At 40.5% G+C, this 23,984-nt stretch overlaps 1 protein-coding gene across 2 annotated transcripts; it reads right to left on the reverse strand.

Moving 5' to 3' along the window:
• Window positions 1-306: 306 nt before the first annotated feature.
• SLC35D1 (solute carrier family 35 member D1) lies at window positions 307-21,889 on the reverse strand. Of its 2 annotated transcripts, none has more exons than XM_089515396.1 (12): window positions 21,660-21,889; window positions 18,941-18,974; window positions 18,768-18,854; window positions 17,193-17,260; window positions 14,881-14,952; window positions 13,286-13,354; window positions 11,726-11,828; window positions 9,265-9,357; window positions 5,848-5,915; window positions 5,074-5,152; window positions 4,510-4,592; window positions 307-2,773 (listed from the first exon to the last, which is right to left on the reverse strand). In XM_089515396.1, exons 1-12 carry the CDS (start codon window positions 21,887-21,889, stop codon window positions 2,668-2,670), a joined length of 1,092 nt encoding a protein of 363 aa, XP_089371522.1. In that variant the 3' UTR covers window positions 307-2,667. The 2 variants fall into 2 exon arrangements, with proteins under 2 accessions (XP_089371522.1, XP_089371523.1); XM_089515397.1 differs by having other exon boundaries at window positions 2,682-4,226; window positions 21,660-21,829.
• Window positions 21,890-23,984: the final 2,095 nt, after the last annotated feature.

Raw genomic sequence — 23,984 nt, forward strand, 5'->3', positions numbered from 1 at the left:
TCGATGCAAAGTCTTGACAAAAATGTCATCCTTTAGTTTCTAGTTTCCCCAATACACACTTCTGTTCTTACACCCATATTATTTTCATATGCATTGTGCAGCTTCAGACCTTCCTTTCATAACAGAGCATTTCAGCAGCAGAATGTCCTTTCTGCTTGAACAGTTCCATTGTTAGACACAGCACTATGCATACATGTCTTTTATCTAACCTGTAATGCTAATATTAAAATTTTCCCCCATTTTCCCCAAAATTTCTGTCCCCCCCAAAAAATAGGAAAAACATCCCCCCCCCAGCATGAACTGAAACTTTCCAGGAATTTTACATCTTTAAGCAAAATACTTCTTTTAAAACTATCAGGTGTTTGGTGGATACTGGAAGCATGGGACATTAGCAAGCAGACAAAGCAATGCTATATAAATTACAAATAACATTTATAAGCTGAATGGTACTAGTATCTTACATCTGAATTTTCTCCAGCCTCTTAGTGTAATTTTAGCAAAAGAAAATCAATTTCTATTTGTTCTGGATTCTTAGTCTAGTGAGTCCAAATCATGAAGACAAAGCAGTGTCTGCCTTAGATAGGCAATTCTTCACTATCTCAGCCTCTTAATGATTTATTTTTTCACAGATTAGGGAAGAAATCCCTTCATATCTGGCAACATGCATGAGTACAAAATCACTAGGTTTTAAAATTTGGTCCTGAAGGCTGCAGTGCTGTAGGTCCCCTCTTTTTATTTTATTTCTTCAGAAAAAAAAATTCATCACACAATTATTGTGCTTTACAATCCCCCAAGAAATAAGGCATTTTTTAAAATGTGCATGGTAACTGATACAAATCATCAGCAATGCCAGTTTAATACAAAACTGGTCTGAGCTTTTGAGAACAGTTTCATCATACAGTACTGGATTCAGTGGAAGATGCTCTTTGGTCCTATTTTGTTCATAAGTCAGTTTCTCAGGTTCATTTTGAACCTTGGAGGGCAACCTTTATCAGCATGAAGCCTTCTAGACGAATCAGATGTAGCAGAGCTTTGCTAAGACTTCAGTCCAGCTGTGAGCCAGAACACTGTGGGCAAGATGCAACCGAATACAAGCAGAACTTTACTTGTCTCTCCCTCTCCTTGGTTGCTCTGCCTCCCATATCTGCTTCCGAAGGACCTTTCTGGCAATAAGACAATCCTTCCTATCAGCATTGTAGAAGCTGCTGATGCAAGAACACTTTGTACATAAACCAGTACTAATCTAACCATATCTACTTCATTGTCCTTTTCTTTTAACCACTGGATTTTCAGCACTTTCTGGATATGCCTATTTGTGGCTTTAGCCAGCTTTATTAGGAAAGGAACTCGAGCATTTGCAGGACTAGCACTCTCACCTTATTGATGAATAGCTAGAGACAATCTTGGATTCATGCATGAAAAAAGTGATACACAACAGGAGTTAGTCCTCCTGTAGTTTGGCCTATAGCTGTTGATTTAGAACTGAAACCTATATATGACCAATGGCTTGAAGTTGTCATGGCTTCTCTCTTGCCTGATTAAGTTTTCTTGTCTTTTGATCTTTCTCTGTCAGTAGATTTATTCTTGCCTCTCACCAGAGAGCCAAAATGATAGACTGGTGGAAATAGCAAGAAAAGGATGGGTTTTTTTGGAGGAGGGGCATTAATCTGGCATGTGAGTTGTTTGTGTATGGAATCACCAATTTACAAACTCCTCTTCAACATGTGCCTCTTGCATAGCTGGTCCCTATGCTGAGCACTACGGTCATGGGAAGGAGGCTCATTTATCTGTTTCAGGCTGTATCTTTTTCCTGGTGAAAGCTACACAAAAGAGTTGAGGGGAAATCCATGACCAAGGTCATAGATCATTTCAGCACTGTACTTGAGTTTTCTTATTTCTCTGGGACAAACATTGTTCAAACCACTGTTTTAAACAATGCTTGCTGTTGACCTACGGAGGCCTAAAAACAATGATTTCTGACAAGGCACACATCTAAATATCCCCAAAGTTAATGCCACTCAAGTGCTTAACTGTTTGCAGGGAGGGAAATTAATTGACTGATTTCAAATAGGACATATATTCCAAACTATAGACTGGAATGGCCAGAAACTGGTTGAGATTGCTCTCATGGTGAATTCAGTGGCAGACAGGATAAGCCATTCTCCCTTTGTCCCTTGCTACAGGCTGTGCAATATGATTCATATCCCCACAGGATAAGAATTAGTCTGAATGCCATTCACCAGTATCAGTTTTAACTAACTTCTGTGGGAAAGGCAGTTAAGGCTGGTCTTCTTGGTAAATGAAAGCCATGTTTGCCCAGCACCCTCAAGTTGATTCTGAAATGTTTAGGACACATTTTCTTGCAGGATCCAACTCCAGCTAGCAGTGCACTGGCTATAGTTGAGATGATTAATACTGTGGCATTAGAAGTAATTTTTGCACAGATAGTGCAAGATTTTTTTAAAAAAATATTATTTCTTGAAGCTTAGCATTAACTACCCACCTGTACATTTTAAATTATCTCATTGCTTCTGAAAGGCAGCAATCGTCAGATTGTGCAAATGCAAAGGATTCATACAATTCCATTCACAGATACTCAATATTCTACTGATTTGTCAGCAATCACAGCTGCAAAGGAACAGTTGCTTTCAGTAAGTAACTCCTTTGTCATACCGCACTTTTCCCTTTAATGTCCATCTTGATGCTAGCTTCAGACTGCTTGTTCTGTTCTTCTGTAAAGGTGATGTAAGAATATACCAGGCTTCCAGCAATACTGCAAGACATCATTTTTAGATTAAAATACATATTCTGAATCTTCCTGAAGTTATACTACATAACCTAGCTTAGTACAGCTGGTCCCCGTTTTAGCTTTTATTGGATACTAGGCCAGAAAATGCCAGGTCTTGTATATAAATAGACAAATTATTGGTGAATACTCAGAGTATTGGTAAATGGTTTCATTACAGAGTTAATGCAACAGTTGAGTTGGATTACATGGAACCAGCAACTTTACAGCAAACCATGGGTTAATAGCTCTCTCTCTCTTCCTAGATTTAATCTTGAATGTTTTTACACCATTTTTACTTTGCCTCTTGCAATGAGTACAAGCTCCTCAATTTCAATTCTATTCAGAAACACTGCTTATTAAATAGATATATAAACAAGAAATCTATTGAATCAGTTGCATTTCTAACAGAAAAAATAACAAACAGCTCAATGTCAGATTTAAAAATTGTCTGCTGATTCCCTTTCTGAATGGATGGAGATACATAAATGCACACATGTGTGTGTAAGTATAAATATGACATTGACTATATATTAGGAGTAGATTCTTTTTAAAAACAAGGAAATCTATAGCAGAGAAAACACATGTAGGTACAGGAACAAATTTAGGACTGACACATAAATCCACTAACCAGTCAAATTTGGTCAACAGAGAAGTCAAAAGGACATTGTATAGCAAAATGCTCCAAGAAGGCCAAACTGGTTTTATGTGGATGATAGCATATTATTTTTAAGACCATCAAGTGATAGCAAAATGTGACGACCTTACTGCCTACCCTGAAAGAAGCAAAAAATGAGGACATCCCTGTCTTAAATCCATATATAATAGAAGCACACAGGGCTAATACAGGAGACCAGGGGCTGTAGGTGGTACAAAAGCCCATATCATCAACATTTCCAAGCACCTGCATGTAAGACCTCTGAGAATGAGTATCTGGCATTTGGCTGAACATGAACATGACTATAATGTTCTTATGAGCAAAGACTCTTCCTTACTAGTCTTCCAACCCATGGGACCTTTGCTACTATATTCAGCTCAATGTGGTCACAGAGCCTTCCTCTGATGTTCACACTCAATACTTTACTATCTAACTCAGTTCTAGGTGCTTCAGAATGATAGGAGCAGGATTTACATGTGCCTTAGCATCTCTGCTACCAGCCTACAAGCATTCTGGGAAACTCCTGAACAGGACTTAAAGAGAAAGGCAGGAGTGCCTTGCACCATCACAGCACATCAGTGTATAAAAATAATGTGTCTCTCTTACAGTTTCTGGTTGCATTTTTTGTTTGTTTCATTTTATCTTTCTCACCTAACCCCAGTTCTAAAAATACCTCTGTGTGTGTTTATACACATGTGCACACACATTTGAACATGTTTCAGAATGCAACTGTATACAAGTCTGCTCAGAAGAAATGTCTGCTCAATCCAACGTGGGTTACATCTAGGTGAGTGAGAACAAGATTGTTTGCTTTTTTCTGACAATAAACATCTATCAATCAACTCTCTAACAAACTTCTAATAATATAGGAACTCAAGGCAGTACACAGCAAATTCAAAACAATATAATTAAAAAACACAAAAGCATAAAATGTATAAATATAACATTTTAAAAATAATTAAACAATTTTAAAAGTTAAATTAATGATGCATTACAATTTAAAATATATTAAAAACTGTAAACAAACATTAAAATAATAAAAAGGTACATATTTTATAGCACTTACCTGATATTTAATCCTACAAAGTTTGTCCATGTGAAAATATAATCTCCACCAAAGAACATCCCTATGTAGGTTATTAATATATTCTGGGGGGGAAAGGGGGAAAAATGCAGGTGTTACCTCTGTGTTCAACTAGGACTTCCACCCAAAGGCTTAGCAGTAATCATGAAAAATAAATTGCTAGAAATATTCGTATCAAATTAGTGCTAAAATGTCTCATAAATGTCTTGACCCTGAAATGAATGAATGCATTTGAAGATGTCACTTTTCTCTTGTGTACACACATGGCCTCAATTTAGGGTACTAAGCTCTTCCATATACTGTATCTGATTCAAGGCAATTAGATATTTCACAGAACATCTTTTGCATTATGCTGCAACAGATGTGATGTGTACCAAAAAATGCAAGCCCAAGTATGAATATTTCATGCTATTGCCACATTACAACCACTTGTTTGTTTGCCTTTGAGAGACCAAAAAAATAATATAATTTTGATATAAAATTGCATCTAGCTCTAATATAGGTTATTACAATTATTTCTCAGCAATATGGATTTGAAGGGCTTACCTTAATACAGCCAACTATTGTAGTTGTAAGGGCAGAGTTATACTGAGTACAAAGTACTGTTGAATACATAAGAATAAACCTACAAAGAAAAAGAAAAATTAGACAATATATTTAATATAGTTCACAGGATGAGCAAAAGACAGACGACTAGCCAGTATCTGACACGCCATCTGATGCCTGCTGAACTCTGAAGTTCTTTTCAAGAGCATTTCACTGAGTGGATCTAGATCAGCAAGGTAGTTCAAAAGTACATGCTGAGGATCACTTAACACAGAGGAGATGAAGCAAAAAAGTCCATATTGTTGCTTTATAAATCCAATATACATTGACTGACCACAAGGATTCTAGTAAAACACAAAACATGCAGGAATCAAGACAATCTCCCCTGATATAATTAAATTTTGCTATTACTATTTTGTGTTAAAATTGCAGTTTCAATGTTCAAGGCATTCAGGCCTTGGGACAGGCATAAGTGCAGGTTTTATCTCCTTTTTGCCAATGTGTCAGACCTGCCTTGTTTAATAATATAAAAGAGATGCACATACTAAGAACACACAGGTTCCCAATAACAAAATGCTTGTGTTTCTCAGGAGAAAAATCAAGAACAGACATATTAAAGCAGGGGAGTGAGTTTTGCCTCCTGCCAGTTGCTGTTAAAATGCAAGTCCCAGCAGCCTCAGCGAGCACAGCCAAAAGTAAGGAATATGAAAAGTTGCAGTCCAAAAACATCTGGTGAGCCATGCGATTCCCATTCCTCAATGAAAGCATCCTTACCCCATTACACAGGAGAGTGTAAACTGTATAAGAAAGAGGGTATCTGCCCAGCCTTTGTATTCCATTGCCTGAAAACAAGAACAAATTTGGTTTGTTACTTTGTTTCATTTATATCCTGCCTTTTGTCCAAGAACTCAGATATCATGCATGGTCCTCTCCTGATTACTGTCTGCATAATAACTGAGAAACAATGTCTCATACAAGGCCCGGTGAGGATAGAAAGCCAGGCAGTTCTAGAACAACATTAATCCAATACATCAAGGCTGGGCAACTGTGGCTCTCTGCATTCTGCTGCACTGTAACTCCCATCTGGCCTAACAAGAAACTCTTTCACATTACACAACTGTAGTACCATGATTCTACTTGAACTGCCATGGCTGCATCCTATGGAATCCTAGGATTTCTATTTTGGAGAGGAATTGAGAGCTAATCTCTCCTTATGCCTTGTATCTTGTACAGCCTTGTCACTACCAAGGCAAATTAACATGAGTGGGAAGAGAGAGGTACATTCTTAAAGAGCATTAGTACTAAACCAGGGACTTCCCAGCCCTGTGAATTTTGAGCTTCCTCGATCACCAACAGAGCAGTCTTTGTTCACTTGCACTGCCAGAGGAGAAAAAGAAAGTTTGTTCAAAAAACTAGTAGCATAACAAATGCGAACAGACACTGAATACAAACTGCAGAATCTAGTACAGTGTTGGTATTCTGTTTTTCATTTTCATTTCTAAATGAACACACTCTCCTCACTCCTCTCTACTACTACATGAATACCAAGATATTATTTTTCTCTCTCAACAAAAGATTCTTAAATCTTCGGTCCAAAACACACTGCAGATATAATCCAGTTTGAGACCACTTTAACTGCCCTGGCTCAGTGCTAGTGAATCCTGGGAATTGTAGTTTATTGTGGCACCAGAGCTCTCTGACAGAGAAGGTTAAATGTCTCACAAAACTAAAGTTCCCAGAATTCCCTAGCCTTTAATCAGGACAGTTAAACTGTCTCAAACTGGATTATTTCTGCAGTGTGTTTTGGATCTTAAACACATGGAATTATAATTCTTAATGCCAATCTTGTTATAGCTAGGCCACTTCATATTTTATATGTTTATTATCCTCTCTTGTATTAAACTGTTCATTTACATATAAATTATCCTTACCCCAAAATACAAATTCTAACCTTTCAACACAACATAATTAAGCTCCATGTAGCATCAAAAGCATTTTAACAAAGCAGTAGCAGGAATTTGTTCCTCTTTTTTGTAAGACAATTTCTATCAGTCAGCATATATTGTATCTTGTTATTAAAAAATTAAGTCTACTTATGAAACCTTTTTGGAGTATTTGTATGCCAGCTGTTTTTAGGGTATGTACTTCATCATAATGGGTACTCATATCTTGGTGCTATCAATACTGCGGTTACATATAGTTTTTCATGCATAATATTTCATACAGGTCAGAGCTTGCTCAACGTGGCCTAGAAGGGATATGAAGAAATCCTTGGAGGTATGCTAATTATTTTTTGCAGAGCGTGTCAAGAATAAATGTGTTCGCATGTGCCTCAAGCTAGATGTGATAGACATGCTCTTCTCTTCAAAATTTTATCATAGGCATTGCTTTGCAAATACAGCCCAAAAACACAGAGACAGTGTCTAGAAGGCATTGGCATCCCACAAGGCTACTTGACCCTTGCCTTAAAACTTTTAGTATAAAGTGGATTGACAAGTTAGGTCCAAGAGGCAATAAATGCCTCTTCATAAGGGGGAGGGGGGGAAACAGCCCCAGCTCCCTTGAAGGAGTTGGTTGAAAGGCAACTATTAAAGAGAGCCTTTCTGGATCCTGAGGATTGTGATGATTATTAGAACATTATAAACATTTCCTTTTTGGGCAACATGATGTGGTGGGTGAATCCTGGGACTGATGAGGCTGATTATTTAGACCATTCCCTCCCAACCCCAGAATGTGGAGGACTGCAGCTCCCCCCCCCCCCCAGCACCAGCTCTTGCAAAAAAGAAACAATTTCCCTTCTCAAATGCCCTGCAGGGGACAACAGGGGCATTTTCACAATGTGTTTGTGTCTTCCTGGGGCATTTTATGCATAGAAAAAGCTGTTTTTAAGTAACAGGAAGTGAGCAGAAGTCACTTTTAAATCATTTTGTGTTTCAAAAAGCGCCTCCTTTTGGCCTTAACTGACCCAGGGGTGGGCCCAAAATATAGTCGAAATGCCCCCAAGAAGGCATTTGGGGCAAACTTATTTTTAAAGCTGCAAAAAAATTGCAGTTTTTACATTTGATCTTGGGGCAGGAAGTTTCCAAACAGAATGGAAAAGCATCCCAAACCCCTAAAGCAGGGTTTTCCAACCTGGGGGTCATGACCCCTTCAGGAGTTGATCGACCCTTTCTCGGGGATTGCCAGGTTGGGACTCACCCCTCCTCCTCCTCCAAGCAGCCAGACCTCCTCTGGCCTGCCGCCACCACCTCCTCCTCCTCCTCTTGTATGTGGTTCCCGCCGTCATCACCAAGCTGCTGCCTCCCCTCCTCTTCCTTCATGCAGTTGCCGCCACTGACACCGCCATTATCGCATAGGGCTAGGGCTGCTGCCACCTCCTCCTCCTCCTCCATGCAGCCACTGCCACTATCATGTGGGACTGGGGCTGCCGCCTCCTCCTCCTCGCAGCCATTGATGTCATTGTGCAGGGCTGCGGCTGCTGCCACCACCTCCTCCTCCTTCTCACCACAGTGGCTGCCGCCGCCGCCACCACCACCGCTACTGTTATTGTGGTGGCAGCAGCAGAAGCACTGTGCGATGGCGGTGGCAGCAATGGCAGACCAGAGGAGGCCTGGCTGGTGCTGGAGGAAAAGGGGTGAGGAAGAGAAGGAAGCGGCGGCAGGCCAGAGGCTGGCACTGGAGGAGGAGGTTCAAGTGGCCTTTGTGGCTAGACGTCCCACCTCTTCTTCCGGCCGGTGGCCTCCCCGATTGGTTGGGAGGCCAGGAAGTGGTGGGACTTCCGGCTGCAAAGGCCTCTGGGACTTGTAGGCAGCCGGAAGTCCCGACCCTTCCTGGCCTCCCAAATAATCAGGGGGGCCGCCAGGCAGGACCTCCAGCCACAAGGGGGGCACGGCCCAACAAAGGTTGGGAACCGATGCCCTAAAGAGTGTTTGGGGGCATTCTGAAGCCATATATAATTCACTGAGGGGCCCTGGGAGCTACAAAAATTGTCCTGTAGGCCACATGCAGCACACAAACTGCACTTTGCCCTTGATCTAAACCAATCAATTTGATTTCAGGCATAAAAACATTTTATAATCCAGCAGTATTCTACAGTTCAAAAGTGCATTTAAAAATAATGTACTGATCGATGGACATTCAGAAACAGCTTTGATTTTTCCACTTCCCTTCTAGAATAAATGTCAGACTCACCTTTTGCACATCTCCTGTAAAATAGGCAATGGCCAAGGTTGGAAGAATCATGAATAGTGCATTGTAATACAGAAGACCATATTTTCCCAGCTCCTATCAATGAGGAAAGAAGATAGTGGTTTATATTAGCAGGAGAATGAAGCCTTAGAGACAGAACCATACAAAACGAGATCTCAACACTCAACCTTGCCAAATACCATGGAACGTCTGCCTTAGGCCCATGGACTATGGTAGCTACATGTTTTCTCCACAGTGCAAATGGCAGGAAATGAGTTTTGCAATTCATTCATTCATTTGATGTGTAGCCTGCTTTTCTCCCAAATGGATCTCAAAACAGCTTACAATATAAATTAAAACAGAACATCTAAAACAAAATGGAGTACAAAAGTTAAAAAGCATTAAACCATACACTACATTAATCATATGTTTTAACATTTCTTACAGACATTTGTATTTTTTAAAAAAAGAATAAACAAAAAAATAACTGAAGTAACTATCAAAGAATTTGTTCTTCTGTTTGTCACCGTGCTTAACCACAGACAGAAATACATTTTAAGAGGAAAATTATGTACACAGTTTCAACATACTCTCTCCGCTAAACACACTTAATATATCAGAAACTAGACTAGTGGATGCATATCTTTCCCCACAATCCTCCTTTAAAGAGGCTGCCCCTTTCCCAAGATCATGGTCTGGAGCCTGTAGGCTTAGCCTAAATAATAGTTTGAACTGACACAGAACCATGGATTAATTGTGACTAAGGAGGAGGGAGCACACATTTCAAAGGCTCGCTCTAGGTTTATTAATCACAGTTAGTAAGCAGCCATTATTGTATTAATACTGATCCAAAGACTTATCATTTAAAATTAATCTATCATTTAATTAATGAATGTCTTTACCCAGTGGTCCTCAAACTTTTTTGAGCTACCACCTCCTTTTCTCACGAATGACAACACTCCCCCTTCATGTCTGTTTTTTGATATTAGGGCAACTGTTAGTGCAACAGCCAGCTGGCCAACAGCATCTACCACAGCCACACCCAGCTCACTTCTGCCTCCTTCTTAGCCTCTCATGTGTAGCAGTGGCCCAGGCCTGTTCCTCCCTTTTGACCACATTGACCTTACAGCAAAAGGAAGGGCAGCTGGCTAGCTGCTCAGTTGCTGCTCCCATGGTGACTGAGTGCAAAAGGAGCAAAAAAATGAGCAGCCAGCCAAGTAGTGATTGGGCACCCTTTCACGGATGCTGGCCTTACAGCAAAGCCCAACACAAATAAGAGGCTTCTTGTTCACTGTTCAGCCAGCTGCTTGGTTATTGCTAAGGCCAGTCTTGGTGAGAGACTTCTCAGTTGCCACTCAATAAGCTGCTCCCTTTACACCTGGTCACTTTAGGAGCAGTGACCAAGCGGCTGGCTAAGCAGCAACCAAGAAGCCTCTTGCCCAAGCCAGTCTTGCAGAAAAGGAAGGCAAGGAAGGACTCTCAATCTTTCTTCACCAAGGTGGCGAGGAAGGACTCTTAATCCTTCTTTGTCGGGGAGGAGAGGGGCGCAGCTGGCTTCCTACTTTTCTCTCTGGTGAGGAAGAACTTTCAATCTGAGAGAGGCAAGAGAAGTGAAGGATTTTTTCCAAGAATCGACCCCTGATACACCTCCCTATCCTCCCCCAGAGACAAGCTTTTGCCACATAATTTCAAGTCACCAAACACAGACACACACACACACATTGTTACTTCTGCTACCTCTTTTCTTGGCCTATCCAATGAAAGAAGGCAGAAGCAACAATGCAGATCCAATCTGCCAGCCAAGTCCCAGCAAAGCTCACAAAAGTTGAGCAGGGTCCAAATATGAAAGTTCCTTCTTGCCATTGCTTCTCTCCCTCCACCATGATCTGTAACACTCCATCCCCACCATGATTCTACAGTCCATTTGTTCCCCTTGTCTTTTTTGCACACCAGTACTTTGACTGATTTACATACCACAAAAGATCAAGTCAACAGACAACTGAAAAGGAAAACACTAAAGAAAAAAAATTGCCATTGAATGTTTTATGAAATAAAAATTAAGGAAAGGATATTGCTGGGATAGGAATACCAGGAAATTTACAATTTCTCAATGCTGATGCTGCTAAAAAAACTTCCAACTGGACGGAGGACAAGAAGGAAAAAAGTGGGCTGGGTGGGCAAAAAAATACTTTGTAAAAATAAGTTTGACTGCTAGAGACTTTGTTAACTAGAATATATCTGTATATATACAGCACTACAGAAGCTTCCACTACAGCAAATGAAAAGAGAGAAACTGAATAAAATAAGGAAGTGAGAGATTTTATTCACAAGATATACAACTGGGCAGTCATATTATTAAGGAATGAATATTTGTTTTCCAGAAAACAGTTACTGACTTATTCACACTCTGTTAACCAATAAACTGGAAGGCTGCTTTTAAGATTAAGTAGAAAGATAAGCATACCTTTGAATCTAGTTTCTGCTTTACATAGGCGCCGTTTGCAGCTGTCAAGACATCATTGATCAAGATAAAAATGTAACCTTCTAGATCAAATGCCAAATCAGAACTAGGGTGAAAAGAAAAGAATATAAATGTAGAACACTCACAGACACTGAACAAAGATCTTCTGCAGAATTCTCCACTGGGGTGGATATTTGAATACTTAATTCCAAGAAGATGCTGTATAGTCAAAGACCCACCTGTGTCTAGTCTTTGGGGCAAAATATACATAGTGTAAGTTCTATAATTTATATCAGCAATGATCTCTAGGATTTTTTTTGGGGGGGGGGGGCAGTTGCAGAGAATAAGCAAGGATCAAAGTACCTAAACTGTGGGATTTGCTTCTTCTTAACACAATCATTAGTGCAAGAGAAGAAGTGGTTAGTGAGGTGTACAGGGAGATCAGGAAAATCTAAGGTAAAGCAACAAAGATGTCTCTGGACACCTGTATACATCAGTATCAGCCACTGTAATAATGGTTATGGTTATGAGAATATTAGATCATCACTTTCTGGAGGGCCACCAGTTCCCCTGGTTTATTCTTTACGTTTTGCAAGACTGAAGCAAAGATTCATAGAAATTAATTCTTTTTTATTTTAATTTTTATTGCCAAAGATAATTTAACATTATAAACAATATGCTTTGCTTTAACAAATTTCTTCATGACATAGACCACATTAAAAAAAATTAATTCTTAAATGGAAAGAGCCAAGCAATTACTGCTTTGGTAGTATGAAGGAAAACAGGTAGATAATGCCGACTGGTGAATGAAAAAGCTGCAAAATGAGCATCAGACTTCCTTAGTTAAGCTAAGGTCAGAAAAACTTTTTGGCATTGTTACCCGGGGCCAGGATCCAATGGGATCGTTCCATCCAACACTAAAACAATTAGGGCTTTCTTCCCCTCCTGTAGCCCTTTCTGGGATGAAAAGCTATTCGAAAGGGTTTCCCAGCACACTGGAATACATTTTTAGGTTGCATAGGAGGTTCAAGGAGAGTGGCAAATTACTGATTTGGGCAAAAATTCAGGAGACAGAAAAAGTACAGCATTTTATCTTGGTCTCTAGCATTTTCTAGCCTTGCTTGAACATGTCCAGTCCAGAAAAACTCTGTACTTGAGAAGAGTTTTCTATTTTCATAGTACAGTCGCCCCTCCATTTTCATGGACTTGGAGTCCACATCCCTTGCCCGTTTGTGGTCAGCAAATGGAGGGGGGCAAAATGGGGTACGCGCCGCCATTCAAGCCAACAGGGCTTGAATATTGGCAATTTTACATTTTCACGGGGTGGGTGGGTTCAGAACAGATCCTCTGTGAAAACAAGGGATGACTGATGTAATTATTCAGCAACACAAGCTGCGTAAATTTATGCTGGAAATTATCTGAGCCTATCAAGTATTTTCTCTCTGAAATCCATTTTCACAAGGCTTCACCTCACTTTCTATTAACAAGCTACTTGAAGAACACATTAGTATAAAAATATAATTTTAAAATTCAAGCTATTTTTAAAAGATTGCTGTACCTTACCTTGCAGCTACAAAGGCTCCAATTATCATTGCAAATACTGTCATCTGAATTCCCCAAGAAAATTTCTTCCTAAAAAAATTCACAACAATCAAAAGCTTTATCATTACTATAGCTGGTGTCTGGACATCATGAATACATGCAGTTTGCTAATCTGTGGTTCATGATGAACTGCCAAGAAAACAGGACAGCTTGAATTTTCTCTACAATTGTCAACAAAACTGATAGATGGGTCAATGTGTTTGGGGGAGGGATCCTCCCAAATCTTTCATTTATTTCCTATTCAGTCATATGCACTGTTGACAAGGCAAGCAGGTGGTGAAAATCTCCAGATGTGGCAAATGGCACATGTGTAAAACCTGCTACATGGAAACCTTAGCTTATGTGAGGCCTATCATAAGAAATTGTAATATGGTCTGCTAAAGCTACCATACCAAAAATAATTCTCTGTAATACAAGTAAGTTTAAGAACAGCTGTATTAAAGAAAGTATTTTCTATTCACACTTATCTTGTGCCTTGTTGTCCAAGAAACAAGGGAGGGAAAATAATGGATTACTTTTTGAATTTACAGTAGAACTGAAACAATGCCTTTTCACAGAGAGTCCTTTGGGCCTAGGCTAACAACAAAATTCACCAGTGCTGGTCAGTGGATCTAGGTGGTGATTTGGATGGATCTAGGTGGTGATTTAGAGCTGTCATGGTATAGTAGTTTACATATTTGGACTAGGATTCTGGGAGACCAGACCCAGCCATGGAAACCTACTGGATGACCCAGTCACACACTCGCAGCTTCAGGGAAGGCAATGGAAAACCTCTGTGTTTCAATCCTACCAATCAAACCCTGTGATAGGGTTGTCATGTTGGGATCAACTTGAAAGTACTTAGCAACAACAAAGTTGCCGATTATCTCTATACAGTACTACCTACACCTATCCAAATCCACCTGGTTAGCCAAAAAATAGTGCAAGTTCACAATATGAAAAATTCCTTTCTCTATTCCATCAATGCAAGAGAAAAGAAGATGGAGGGTTTTATGCACACAGTGAGCTTTGAGCAAGCAGCCTTTTCAGAGGCAAAAAGCATCTGGCAATATTAATGCAGCCATCTCATAAGCCCAGAGCAATCTTTCTACTCCTCTTTCCAAAGGGAGAACATCTATCATACAGAGCTTTCCAGCAGGCTCCCTAATAGAAAGCTTAGTGCAAAATCCTCTTCCACTCTTGCCACATCTACATTTTGGAGCAAAAGCTCAGCATAATATGGTAAACATCCCTCTTCCATGTTCTTCTTCTAGCACAGAGATAGGATTTGAGGAAGCAGAGTAGTCCCTTGTAGTCACAAACTTTAAATCTCTTGCAGATCCTCAACTATTCTTGCAGGTCCTCAACAATTAATTGGGGTTTTTTTCCCCGCCCTCCTGTTCAACATAACACAAATGTGCAGTCTGAGCTCTACAAAAGACTTTTTACAAGGGTCTGTCCCACAATGCCTTGAATCAATTGTGTGTAGGCAACCCATTCAACTGCATGAACAAAAGGACACAATAGTCTCAGCACAGACTGTACTCTCATGGCACATGTACCTGCTCACAACTCACTTGAGTAAGATTCCTTCTGCAAACATTGTAAACAGAATAGAAAACCGTCTCAGGACTGTAAACATTGGCAGGCTGGAAAAGAAAAGCAACAACAAAGTTTTGGCAAAGGATAACTAAACTGAGATAGCACTAGGCTACCTCCACAAGTAGAGAGAATTTTTTAAAAATTATTCTTGATATAGTCGTAGTAAATGCTAAAACTCTTGTGAGATAAAACACAGTGGTCCAAAAAGGCATTGCCATATATTTGTTTAAAGAAGTACCAAGGAAAAAAGCCTATCAATCTTCAAAACCTGAGACTAGCAAACAGATTTTCTCAAAACTGTATAATCTGTTTTTACAAACAGCAGTGAGATTAGCTGCATGTTAGCTGTTTTAAAGCTTTCTTTCTGGAAATAAAGCATGGAACAGTTATTTCTGAATAAGAAAATCGGCTTTTAGCTCATTTCTCCTTGAAATGTGTGAGGCTCCCAAGTGACAAGGGCCTATGGCTTAATGTTATATTTAACCTTCTCAAGTTGGTGGCTAAAGCAAGTACCTGCCCACTTCTTGCTGTATGCAGCCTGCAAGAGTACAGAGCAATGGCACAACACTTCTGAGATGAAAATAGAACAGCTTAATAGAATAGAACATTTAATACTGTCTATTTAAAGTTGGTTCATTAATGCACACAATACTTTTCATTTTTGCTTGAATTCTGTAATGGTTTTAATATGATGCTTTTGCTTAAGTAAATATTCAGTTGTCTTAAGAGACTTAGCCCCCCATTTTTTTCTCCCTAGGAAATTTCTAACAGTTTCCTAAAGTTACTACATGACAAACAAACCACTAATATCACTGATTTAAAGGGGAAATGGAAATAGTCTATAAAAATTATTTTGTCAGCAGGTTAATATGATCTGCAAAATCTGAAACAAATAAACAGGGTTGGATGCAGGGTTGGACCATTCAACAAGTTATTCAGTGGGTAAATTCTAATTGGAAAATTAGGGCAAACATTGCTGCAAAAATGTTACAGGAGGAATTTTTAGGGATTAAGCAAACCAACAGTGGCAGTAATGTGCTAATATTTTACTTCTGAGAGGTGAGTTTCCCATGAAAATTAACAGCAAACTTTTTTGAGTAACTTTTCCAAGTCATATTGAAACATCTCTTCTCTTGTAATTATCTTGACAAGTAGTATAGAGCACTGCTGCTTAAAGCAGCAGTCCATGGCTGTCAGCTCCCAGTACATTTCCAGAAAAGAAATAAACAGTTGTAACTAGAGTACTCAAATATGGTATTGTCCTGGCATATTGTGGAGAAAAAAACCCTAATGGTCTCCTAAATCAGGTAACTTAAGATGTTCTGATATAGAGCAGGGTTAGGCAACTATATGAGGTCAGAGGGCTTCATTAGACCCACAAGAAACCCTGGAAATCTACCCCACTGTATCCTTCAATTTATTAAAATATATATTTATATCAAAATGCCCCTCTGGAAGTATTTTGGCCTTGTTTTGGGGCAGTAGTCTTTTCAACAACAGGAAGTGACCAGGATTCACCAAGGAGTCGCCTAGGCCTCTCCTGGGTGTAAATGGCTTGGGGAGAGGCAAAAATAAAAAAATAAAATCATTTCATCTCCTCTAGTTCTCCTCTATAAAGCAGACATAAAGTACTCATTCCCACAAAACGAACTGAGAAAAGGAAACCAAGATCACAAATTACAGTAGTGTGAGATAACATAGTCTTACATGACATATTCTTCAATAAATGGCTACCTACCTGTTACATTAAGATTTTATAAATAAAGTGAATGGGGATGAAATACATGAACACCCTACTTTTTTCATCATTCTAAAATACTGTATTTAAATTTCTCTAAAACTCTAGAAAAAACACATTTTTCTTAATTTTTGATTCCCACCCCCAGGCCTTCACATCACTATCTCCAGATGTCAACTGCAACTCCCAGCGCCCTAAGGTAGCATAACCAATGGTAAGAAAAGCTATATATTACAGTCCAATAATATCTGGAGGGCCACCTAATTTTTCACATCTGTCATACCTGGCTGAATCCATCCAATCTCCTGCTTTCCTTTCTTTGGCTGTATCAAATATTTTCCCTTTAGCTGAACTAAAACCACACATAGCTGCAACTATGAACATACACAACTGCACAAACCACAGTGCTACATAGTTTGCATTCACTGATATTGACTGTTCCACGTTAAATCCCTTCACATTTAAATACAGACATGCTGAAATTCTGAAATTCCACGTTAATAAAAGCTTGAAAATAAAACTTCACAAACAAACAAGCGTTATCCATACTTCAGTTTCTTTGTGCTGAACAGTCCTGTGATCTGGTTCCCAAAATAGAGAAGAGGTAGTGGAAATGTCTAGAAAATTGGAAACAGGATATCAGGTAAGACCTAACCATTCAAAACAATTACACAGTTTTGCAGCTGGAACAGTTTGCACAAGGGACACAGCCTGGCAAGCCTTAACAAATGCACAGCAATGGTTTAACTGTAACCCACTAGCTTTGGCATACAGGATCAGCCTCGTTTTGCAACCTGGCTTACAAAATAAGCACAAATAGCCTTCCTTTTCCCCCCCTCAAGCCTGCTTTAATTTCTGCAAACATGAATAGGTCTATTACTTCAAAGACATTCTGTTTTCACAGTAACACTGTGACCGTGGGCATGGAAAGAGGATTGCACACAACGGATGGCACACAGGAACCAGTGACTGGATTTCAATGTGTATAGCAGTAACATACTAGGAACTCATGGCATACTAATTGTTATATGTCTATGAAACAGCATCCTGTTTAACATGATACTCTGAATGGGCAAGCTTACTTTCCATGTCCAAAGTCATGCTTAAAACAGAACTCAGGAAGCACAAGGCTGGCGGGGGGGGGGGGGGGGAGACAGATACAGAAATAACAGAATAAACAGGGATACATGCGCCAGTCAACTATATTTGCAGCTGATGTAGAAGTCTTATTAATATCAATTTCTGAATACATCTACACAGGATTTCAGCATAACGTCATATTAACAGTGGGCAACTGCTTCCAGATTTAGCAATACGGTACATAGCTCTAAGGGCCAAACTATGCATTACATTAAATGCATGACTGTATTTAAAAATAACAGCTGGGAGTGATCATGATGAGCAGCATAGGGAAAAGAAAGCACTAATAGCAACTCCCTCCTGGATCATACAGCAGCTGGGGGGGGGGGGGTCCTTTGGAAAGGGAAAGGTTAACCCAGCACAAACAAGCATTGATGTCCCAATTATTTTCACATAACTCAGTATTTTTTTAATGTCAATACACATTTAACAGAACATGAAACTTGGCAATGAGTTAATCTTTACTGGGTTGAGGATCAAATTCCTAAATGTGGAAAGATTGGCACAAGGCAAAGTTAAATTCTGCCTTAAAGGCTAAAATAAAATAAACATTCAGTAAACACAAAAAATCATTTATAGATGAGGTTCAATAATTATCAGACTATCCAATGAATTAAAATACTAGGTATGAAAACTATCTGGCACCCTCACACAGGGTTTTGTTTATTTATATCAGAGTAACTGTGTACAAAAGGGAAGACTGGAATCTCTTGATATTTACTCACTGCACTTTTTACACCTTCAAAACATGCATGCTGTGGTTTGTCAAGAGTGGAAAAACAGTACTTATACCAATGTATCCTTGAAAGTACCAAATGCTACGTTGCATTCTTCCTTCCGAGCTTAAGATACAAAAGAACAATTTTGACCATAGCTCCTTCCTTATTTTAGCAACACATAACAGAGAGCCTATACTTCTGCTTAGATGATCTACCAATGGTTTAGTAAAGGTGAAAAGTGAGGTGTTGATAAGAAATACTATACCTTCCGAGGTATGTTTCTGTCAAAGTCTGGAAACTTCACCACCCTGAGTGCCTTTCCCACCCAGAGGACAATCACCGTAGCCAACATCTGTGAAAGGAGCAAAAGTGATCACTGTTTCATCCTTTAACTGCCCATCCCTGTTAAAAATGTCCTTTATGAAGACTCCAACTAACCTGACCTAGTCCCACACACAGCGACGACGGAAATCTGTAACAGCAAACAGTAAACAAGTTAAACTAAACATAAAGCACAGATTTCGGGCTAGACAGAGAAAGTAGTCTTTCTCACTTTATTCTCAATTATAACAAATCTCTGGCTGAAATGGAAAACAAGAACTCATGTTTTCTTTTTTAAAAACAAATTCTATGCCACCAGTAACCAACGCCCTCCCATTTGTAAGTCTGAACACGTTCAACTCTGTTTGCACAGCAGCTGGATGGCATCAGTTACTTCTTATAGCGTATCTATTCAAATCGGGCACACACATAACTGAAGGTTCTCCAGGGCAGAAAGTCAAAGGGCATCCAGGGAAACAAATATGACATTAATATGGTAGAAATAGACACACATGAAAGGCTCCCTCAGTGAACGTTTGTGTTCATCTTAACCATACATTGCCACCCAGATAACTATCTTTATAGAACTGCCTCCTAAGCATCCCTTATATGTGTTTTTCTGTTAACCTAAGCTATCCTAACTCATATCATGAATCCACCAAACAGTGCTACCTTTATCACTGTTTGGTGGAATTTTGTTTGAATTTACTAAATGGCCAACACAGCTATCCCTGCATCATATCATTAATTGTCATTTTTGTGAGTTTTGATTGTACAGTACTGTGCTTTTAAACTGTAAGCTGCTTTTGAGTCCCAAGTTTGGGGGAAAAGCAGGATACAAATAAATATCATCATCATCATCATCATCATCATCAGCCTGTTTGAGCATTTTCTTGTTGTTGGTTTACTATTCTTTGCGGAACTAAAATAAATTTAATTTTTTAAAAAAAGAAATATATATAGATATAATAATAATAATAATGATAATAATAATAATGTATTTATATACTGCTTTTCCGCAGATCACCCAATATTGTAGGATAACTCAATATGGCCAAGAAAGAAAGAAGGTTTTTCAGAGTTTTGGAGAACGCTGAGCACAAAGTGCAGACAGCCAAGGCAAGACCTGTATCAGTCCTGTGAAAACGTATGGAATAGTCCAATGGTTTTGAGGCAGTGTGGTGTAGTGGTTTGAGTGCTGGAGTGCTATGATCCTGGAGATTAGGGTTCAATTCCATGCTCCAACATAAAAATACACTGGGTGCCCTTGTGCAAGTCACACTCTCTCAGCTTCAGAGGATGGCAATGGCAAATCCCCTCTAAAGAAACATGCTATGAAAAACCTGTGATAGTGTCACTTTAGGGTTGCCATAAGTGGAAAATGACTTGGAGGCACACAACAACAACACTAAACCTATGCCTATGGCAATTTATTCCTGTTGAGTTCTAGGGGGTCTCACTATATCCAGTGCAAGACTGTGGCCATGGCAATAAAGTTATATTGTTGCTGTTGTTGTGTGCCTTTAAGTTGTTTCTGACTTTGGGCAGCCCTAAGGCATGCTCAAGATTTGTTCAGAGGTGGTTTACCATGGCCTGGTACCCGAGGCTGAGAGAGTGTGACCTGCCCAAAGTCACCTGTGGGTTTTTTTTATAGTTGAATCAAACTCTTTGGAGTTATAGACCAACAGTCAATCAGTTTATGGCTCCCATAAAGATATTAAGGTAAATGGCATAGAACTTCACAGGAAGCACCCAACAAGTGTGCCCCACAAAAATACATACATACATACATATATATATATATATATATATATATATATATTCAACAGAGGGGATTTGCAGCACATGCAAGAGAAATGCCTTCTAAGCCCCCCCATTCTGGAAGGTGGGAGAGCTGAAGGCAGTCTAACACAGAGGCCTCTTGAACAGGGTAACCAGATGTCCTCACTGCTGAGAAGGCCATGGCTCTGCAAAATGGAGGACATTGAAGAGAAATGGAAGACATGGCCAAATAAAAACTAAAAACACTCATAGAACTGTAAATTGTAAAATGTAAAGGGCTTTCTGAAGTCATGCTCCAAATGGAGGAGACATTTTGGAAGTCATCCTAGACAAACAGCTGAAATGTAGGGCTTGTCCTGGAAAAGGAGGACGTCTGGTCGCCCTGTTCTTAGGGCAGAAACTCCGAAACTGTCCAGAGAGGCACAAGGCTGGGCAAAAGGGTGAGGGTGCCAGAGATGCCTGGCAAGGGGAAGGCAGCCATGTCCTACATTTCAACCTCCTGTCCAGGAGGAATTCCCAAATGTCTTTCATTTTGGGCAGGACTTAGAGGCAGGAGTGTCTATTTCTGTGAGTGGGTTTTTAGCTTTTCTTTGGTCCAGGGGGACCAGACGCCCTCCTTTTCCAGGACGCCTCCGACATCATTTCAATTCTTCTGTCCAGGAGGAACCCCAAAACCTCCTCCATTTTGGGCAGGGCTAAGAAGCAGGGATTTCTATATCTATGAGTGTTGTTAGCTTTTACTTTCTCTCCAGGAGGCATTATTCCCAAATGTCCTCCATTTTGGGAAGGACTAAGAAGCAGGAACTGCCATTTCTAGGAGGACTGTAGCTTCTATTTTCTGTCTAGGAGGAATCCCAAAACATCCTCCATTCTGAGCAGGACTGAGGAGGAGTGTTTCTGAGCTTCTATTTTCTAGCCAGGAGGCATGCTATGCTGCCTTTGCCTTTCTTCTCTTCCCTGGCTGTGGCCCTGTCCTGCTCCCTCCTGCTCCTGCTCCTCCTCCTTGGGCCCAGGCAGGTTAATCATCAGCCAGCCTGGCCCCTGCAGCCTTTACCCGTAGCTGGTGAGGACGCTCTTGTTGACCACGACGATCAGGAAGGAGCTGAAGCCATAGAAGGCCGCCGCCAGGAGCTTGAGGCAGACGGTGAGGCTGGGCGCCGCCGCAGACGCCATGCCCGGCTCTGCATCTCCTCCGCTGCCTCTGCTGCCAGGAAGGGCTGGGGATGGAGGGCTCTCGCCTCCTTTTCCTTTCTCAGCCTGACGCCTGCGTCCTGCCCCCGACATGATGATTGCAAAGGCTCACGTCACAAGGGGAGGAGGAGGAGGAGGAGGAGAGGGAGGCGTCCTCCTTTTCCAGGACAGCCTCCTCTCCAGGAGGAGCTCCTCCTGCTCTAAACCTCCTCCATTTGGAGCAGGACTACAAAGCAGGGATGTCTATTGAAGAAGCCTTTCTTTTCCCTCCAGGAGAAATGTCCCCAGTGTCCTCCCATTTGGAGCAGGACTGAGAAGCAAAGGTTTCTATTTCTAGGAGGGTTTACTAGCTTTTGTTTTCTGTCCAGGAGGAATTCCCAAACCTCCTCCATTTGGAGCAGGGCTAAGAAGGAGGAATTTCTGTTTCTAGGAATGTTTAGTAGTTTTTATTTTCTGCCCATGGGGGGGGGGGGATTCCTAAACTTCCTCCATTTTGAGCAGAACTAAGAAAGTAATTTCTATTCTTTGTGAGGGTTTAAGCCTTTGTTTTCTGTCCAGGAGGAATTCCCAAACCTCCTCCATTTGGAGCAGGACTAACAAGCAGGAACTTGTATTTTTGTGAGGGGTGTTAGCTTTATTTTCTGTCCAGGAGGCATTCTCCAACAACCTCCATTTTGAGCAGGACTAAAAGGGAAGGATTTCTATTTCTAGAAGTGGCTTAAGCTTTTGTTTTTTTGTCCATGAGGAATTGCCAAACGCCCTCCATTTTGACCTGGGAGTTTATCACACCAGAGGAATTTCTCTTAATTTTGAATGAAAAGAAAGTGGGGCCAGAACGCATTTACGTGAATTGACTAGTTTAGTTAATTTATGTGAATGCGGATTGCGTTCAAACTGGCTTTCCATTGCCCGAATATAGCTTGCCATTGCCCGAATTTGCACGCAATAACGTTAAACCCCATGGTTGCGTTCGGATTGCCATTGTCTTATATTTCCAATTTCCCTTGTCTGATAAACTCCCAGGACTAACAAGCAGGAGTTTGTATTCATAAGAGGGTTTTAAATTTTTATTTTCCGCCCAGGCATTCCCAAACGTCCTCCCATTTCAAGCAGGACTAAGAAGCAGGGATTTCTGTTTCCAGGAGGATTGTTCACTTTTATTTTCAGTCCAGGATGATTTCCCAAATGTCCTCCATTTTGAGCAGGACAAAGATAAGCAGGAATTGACATTTATAGGAGTGCTTTTAGCTTTTCTTTTGCAATGGCCTCCTATTTCTTCTTAAAGGTCCTCAATTTGGCGGTGCCTTGTCCTCCTTGGCAGTGAAGACCCCTGGCCACCCTGGTGGGGCAACTTCTGGGTCTGGGGGACTGGGGTGCTTTCCTGGCCTCCTGAACAACCTCTGGAGAGGCACCCTTAAGCAGGATGACCAGACATCCTCCTTTACCAGAACAGGTCCTGCATTTCATTCCCTTCTGTCCAGGGCTGTTTATTTCTATTTGCTGTTTGCTATACAGCGCACCCGTGCCGTTGATGGGCTCACCATACATGGACTTGAGGTCACGGGGATGGCATGCCCTAATATAGTAATATAATAATATAATATAATGCAGCATGCCCCATTCATGCTCCTTATATTTAAAGTAGTAAGAGGAGAAATTATGCCAGTGTATTTATGGATGGTGTGCAAAAGGTAGGTGGAAGGAAGTCTTTTTTCCTCCTTCATAATATTAAAACCTCCAGTTATCCACTAAAGGTTATTTACTTTAAGCATTATCTATCACCTCTCAACCCATTGAGCCCCGCAAGGTGACATACAATAGATGAAAACATTAAATAAACTGATAAAAGCGCTTAAAAACATAAATTCCCCTACACATCATTCTATGGTGAACTCGGCATGCATGCCAGAGCCCACACGCTGAGCTCTCTCTCTGTACCAAACGCCTACTTCAACCTCTCCATGACCCTTTCCAGGGTGAACCAGGCAGCTCTCCATCCTGGAAAGGGTGTCGGAGGGCAACTTCCACCCCTTTGCCTGAAGCTGGGAGACAGGCATGATGTATATCTATATGGATGGTTTTAGCTCAGGGTGACCAAACTTGGTCCTCCTCCATTTCAGGACCTGCCCTCCTTTTCAACCTCTTGTCCAGGAGGGATTCCAAACAGTCCTCCATTTGGAGCAGGGCC

Source organism: Sceloporus occidentalis, unplaced genomic scaffold (assembly GCF_023333645.1).
Source record: "Sceloporus occidentalis isolate IW3139 unplaced genomic scaffold, rSceOcc1.0.p SCAF_3, whole genome shotgun sequence".
Lineage (NCBI taxonomy): Eukaryota > Metazoa > Chordata > Lepidosauria > Squamata > Phrynosomatidae > Sceloporus > Sceloporus occidentalis.

Excerpts from the sequence above, each read along its gene's own strand:
- SLC35D1 (XM_089515396.1), bottom strand. The coding sequence starts at position 21,889 with ATGTCGGGGGCAGGACGCAGGCGTCAGGCTGAGAAAGGAAAAGGAGGC. Across the intron at positions 18,975-21,659 it reads AGCGTCCTCACCAGCTACGG|ATTTCCGTCGTCGCTGTGTG; the intron begins GTAAAGGCTGCA and ends TTGCTGTTACAG. Across the intron at positions 2,774-4,509 it reads TTTGTAGGATTAAATATCAG|TATTGCTGGAAGCCTGGTAT; the intron begins GTAAGTGCTATA and ends GATGTCTTGCAG.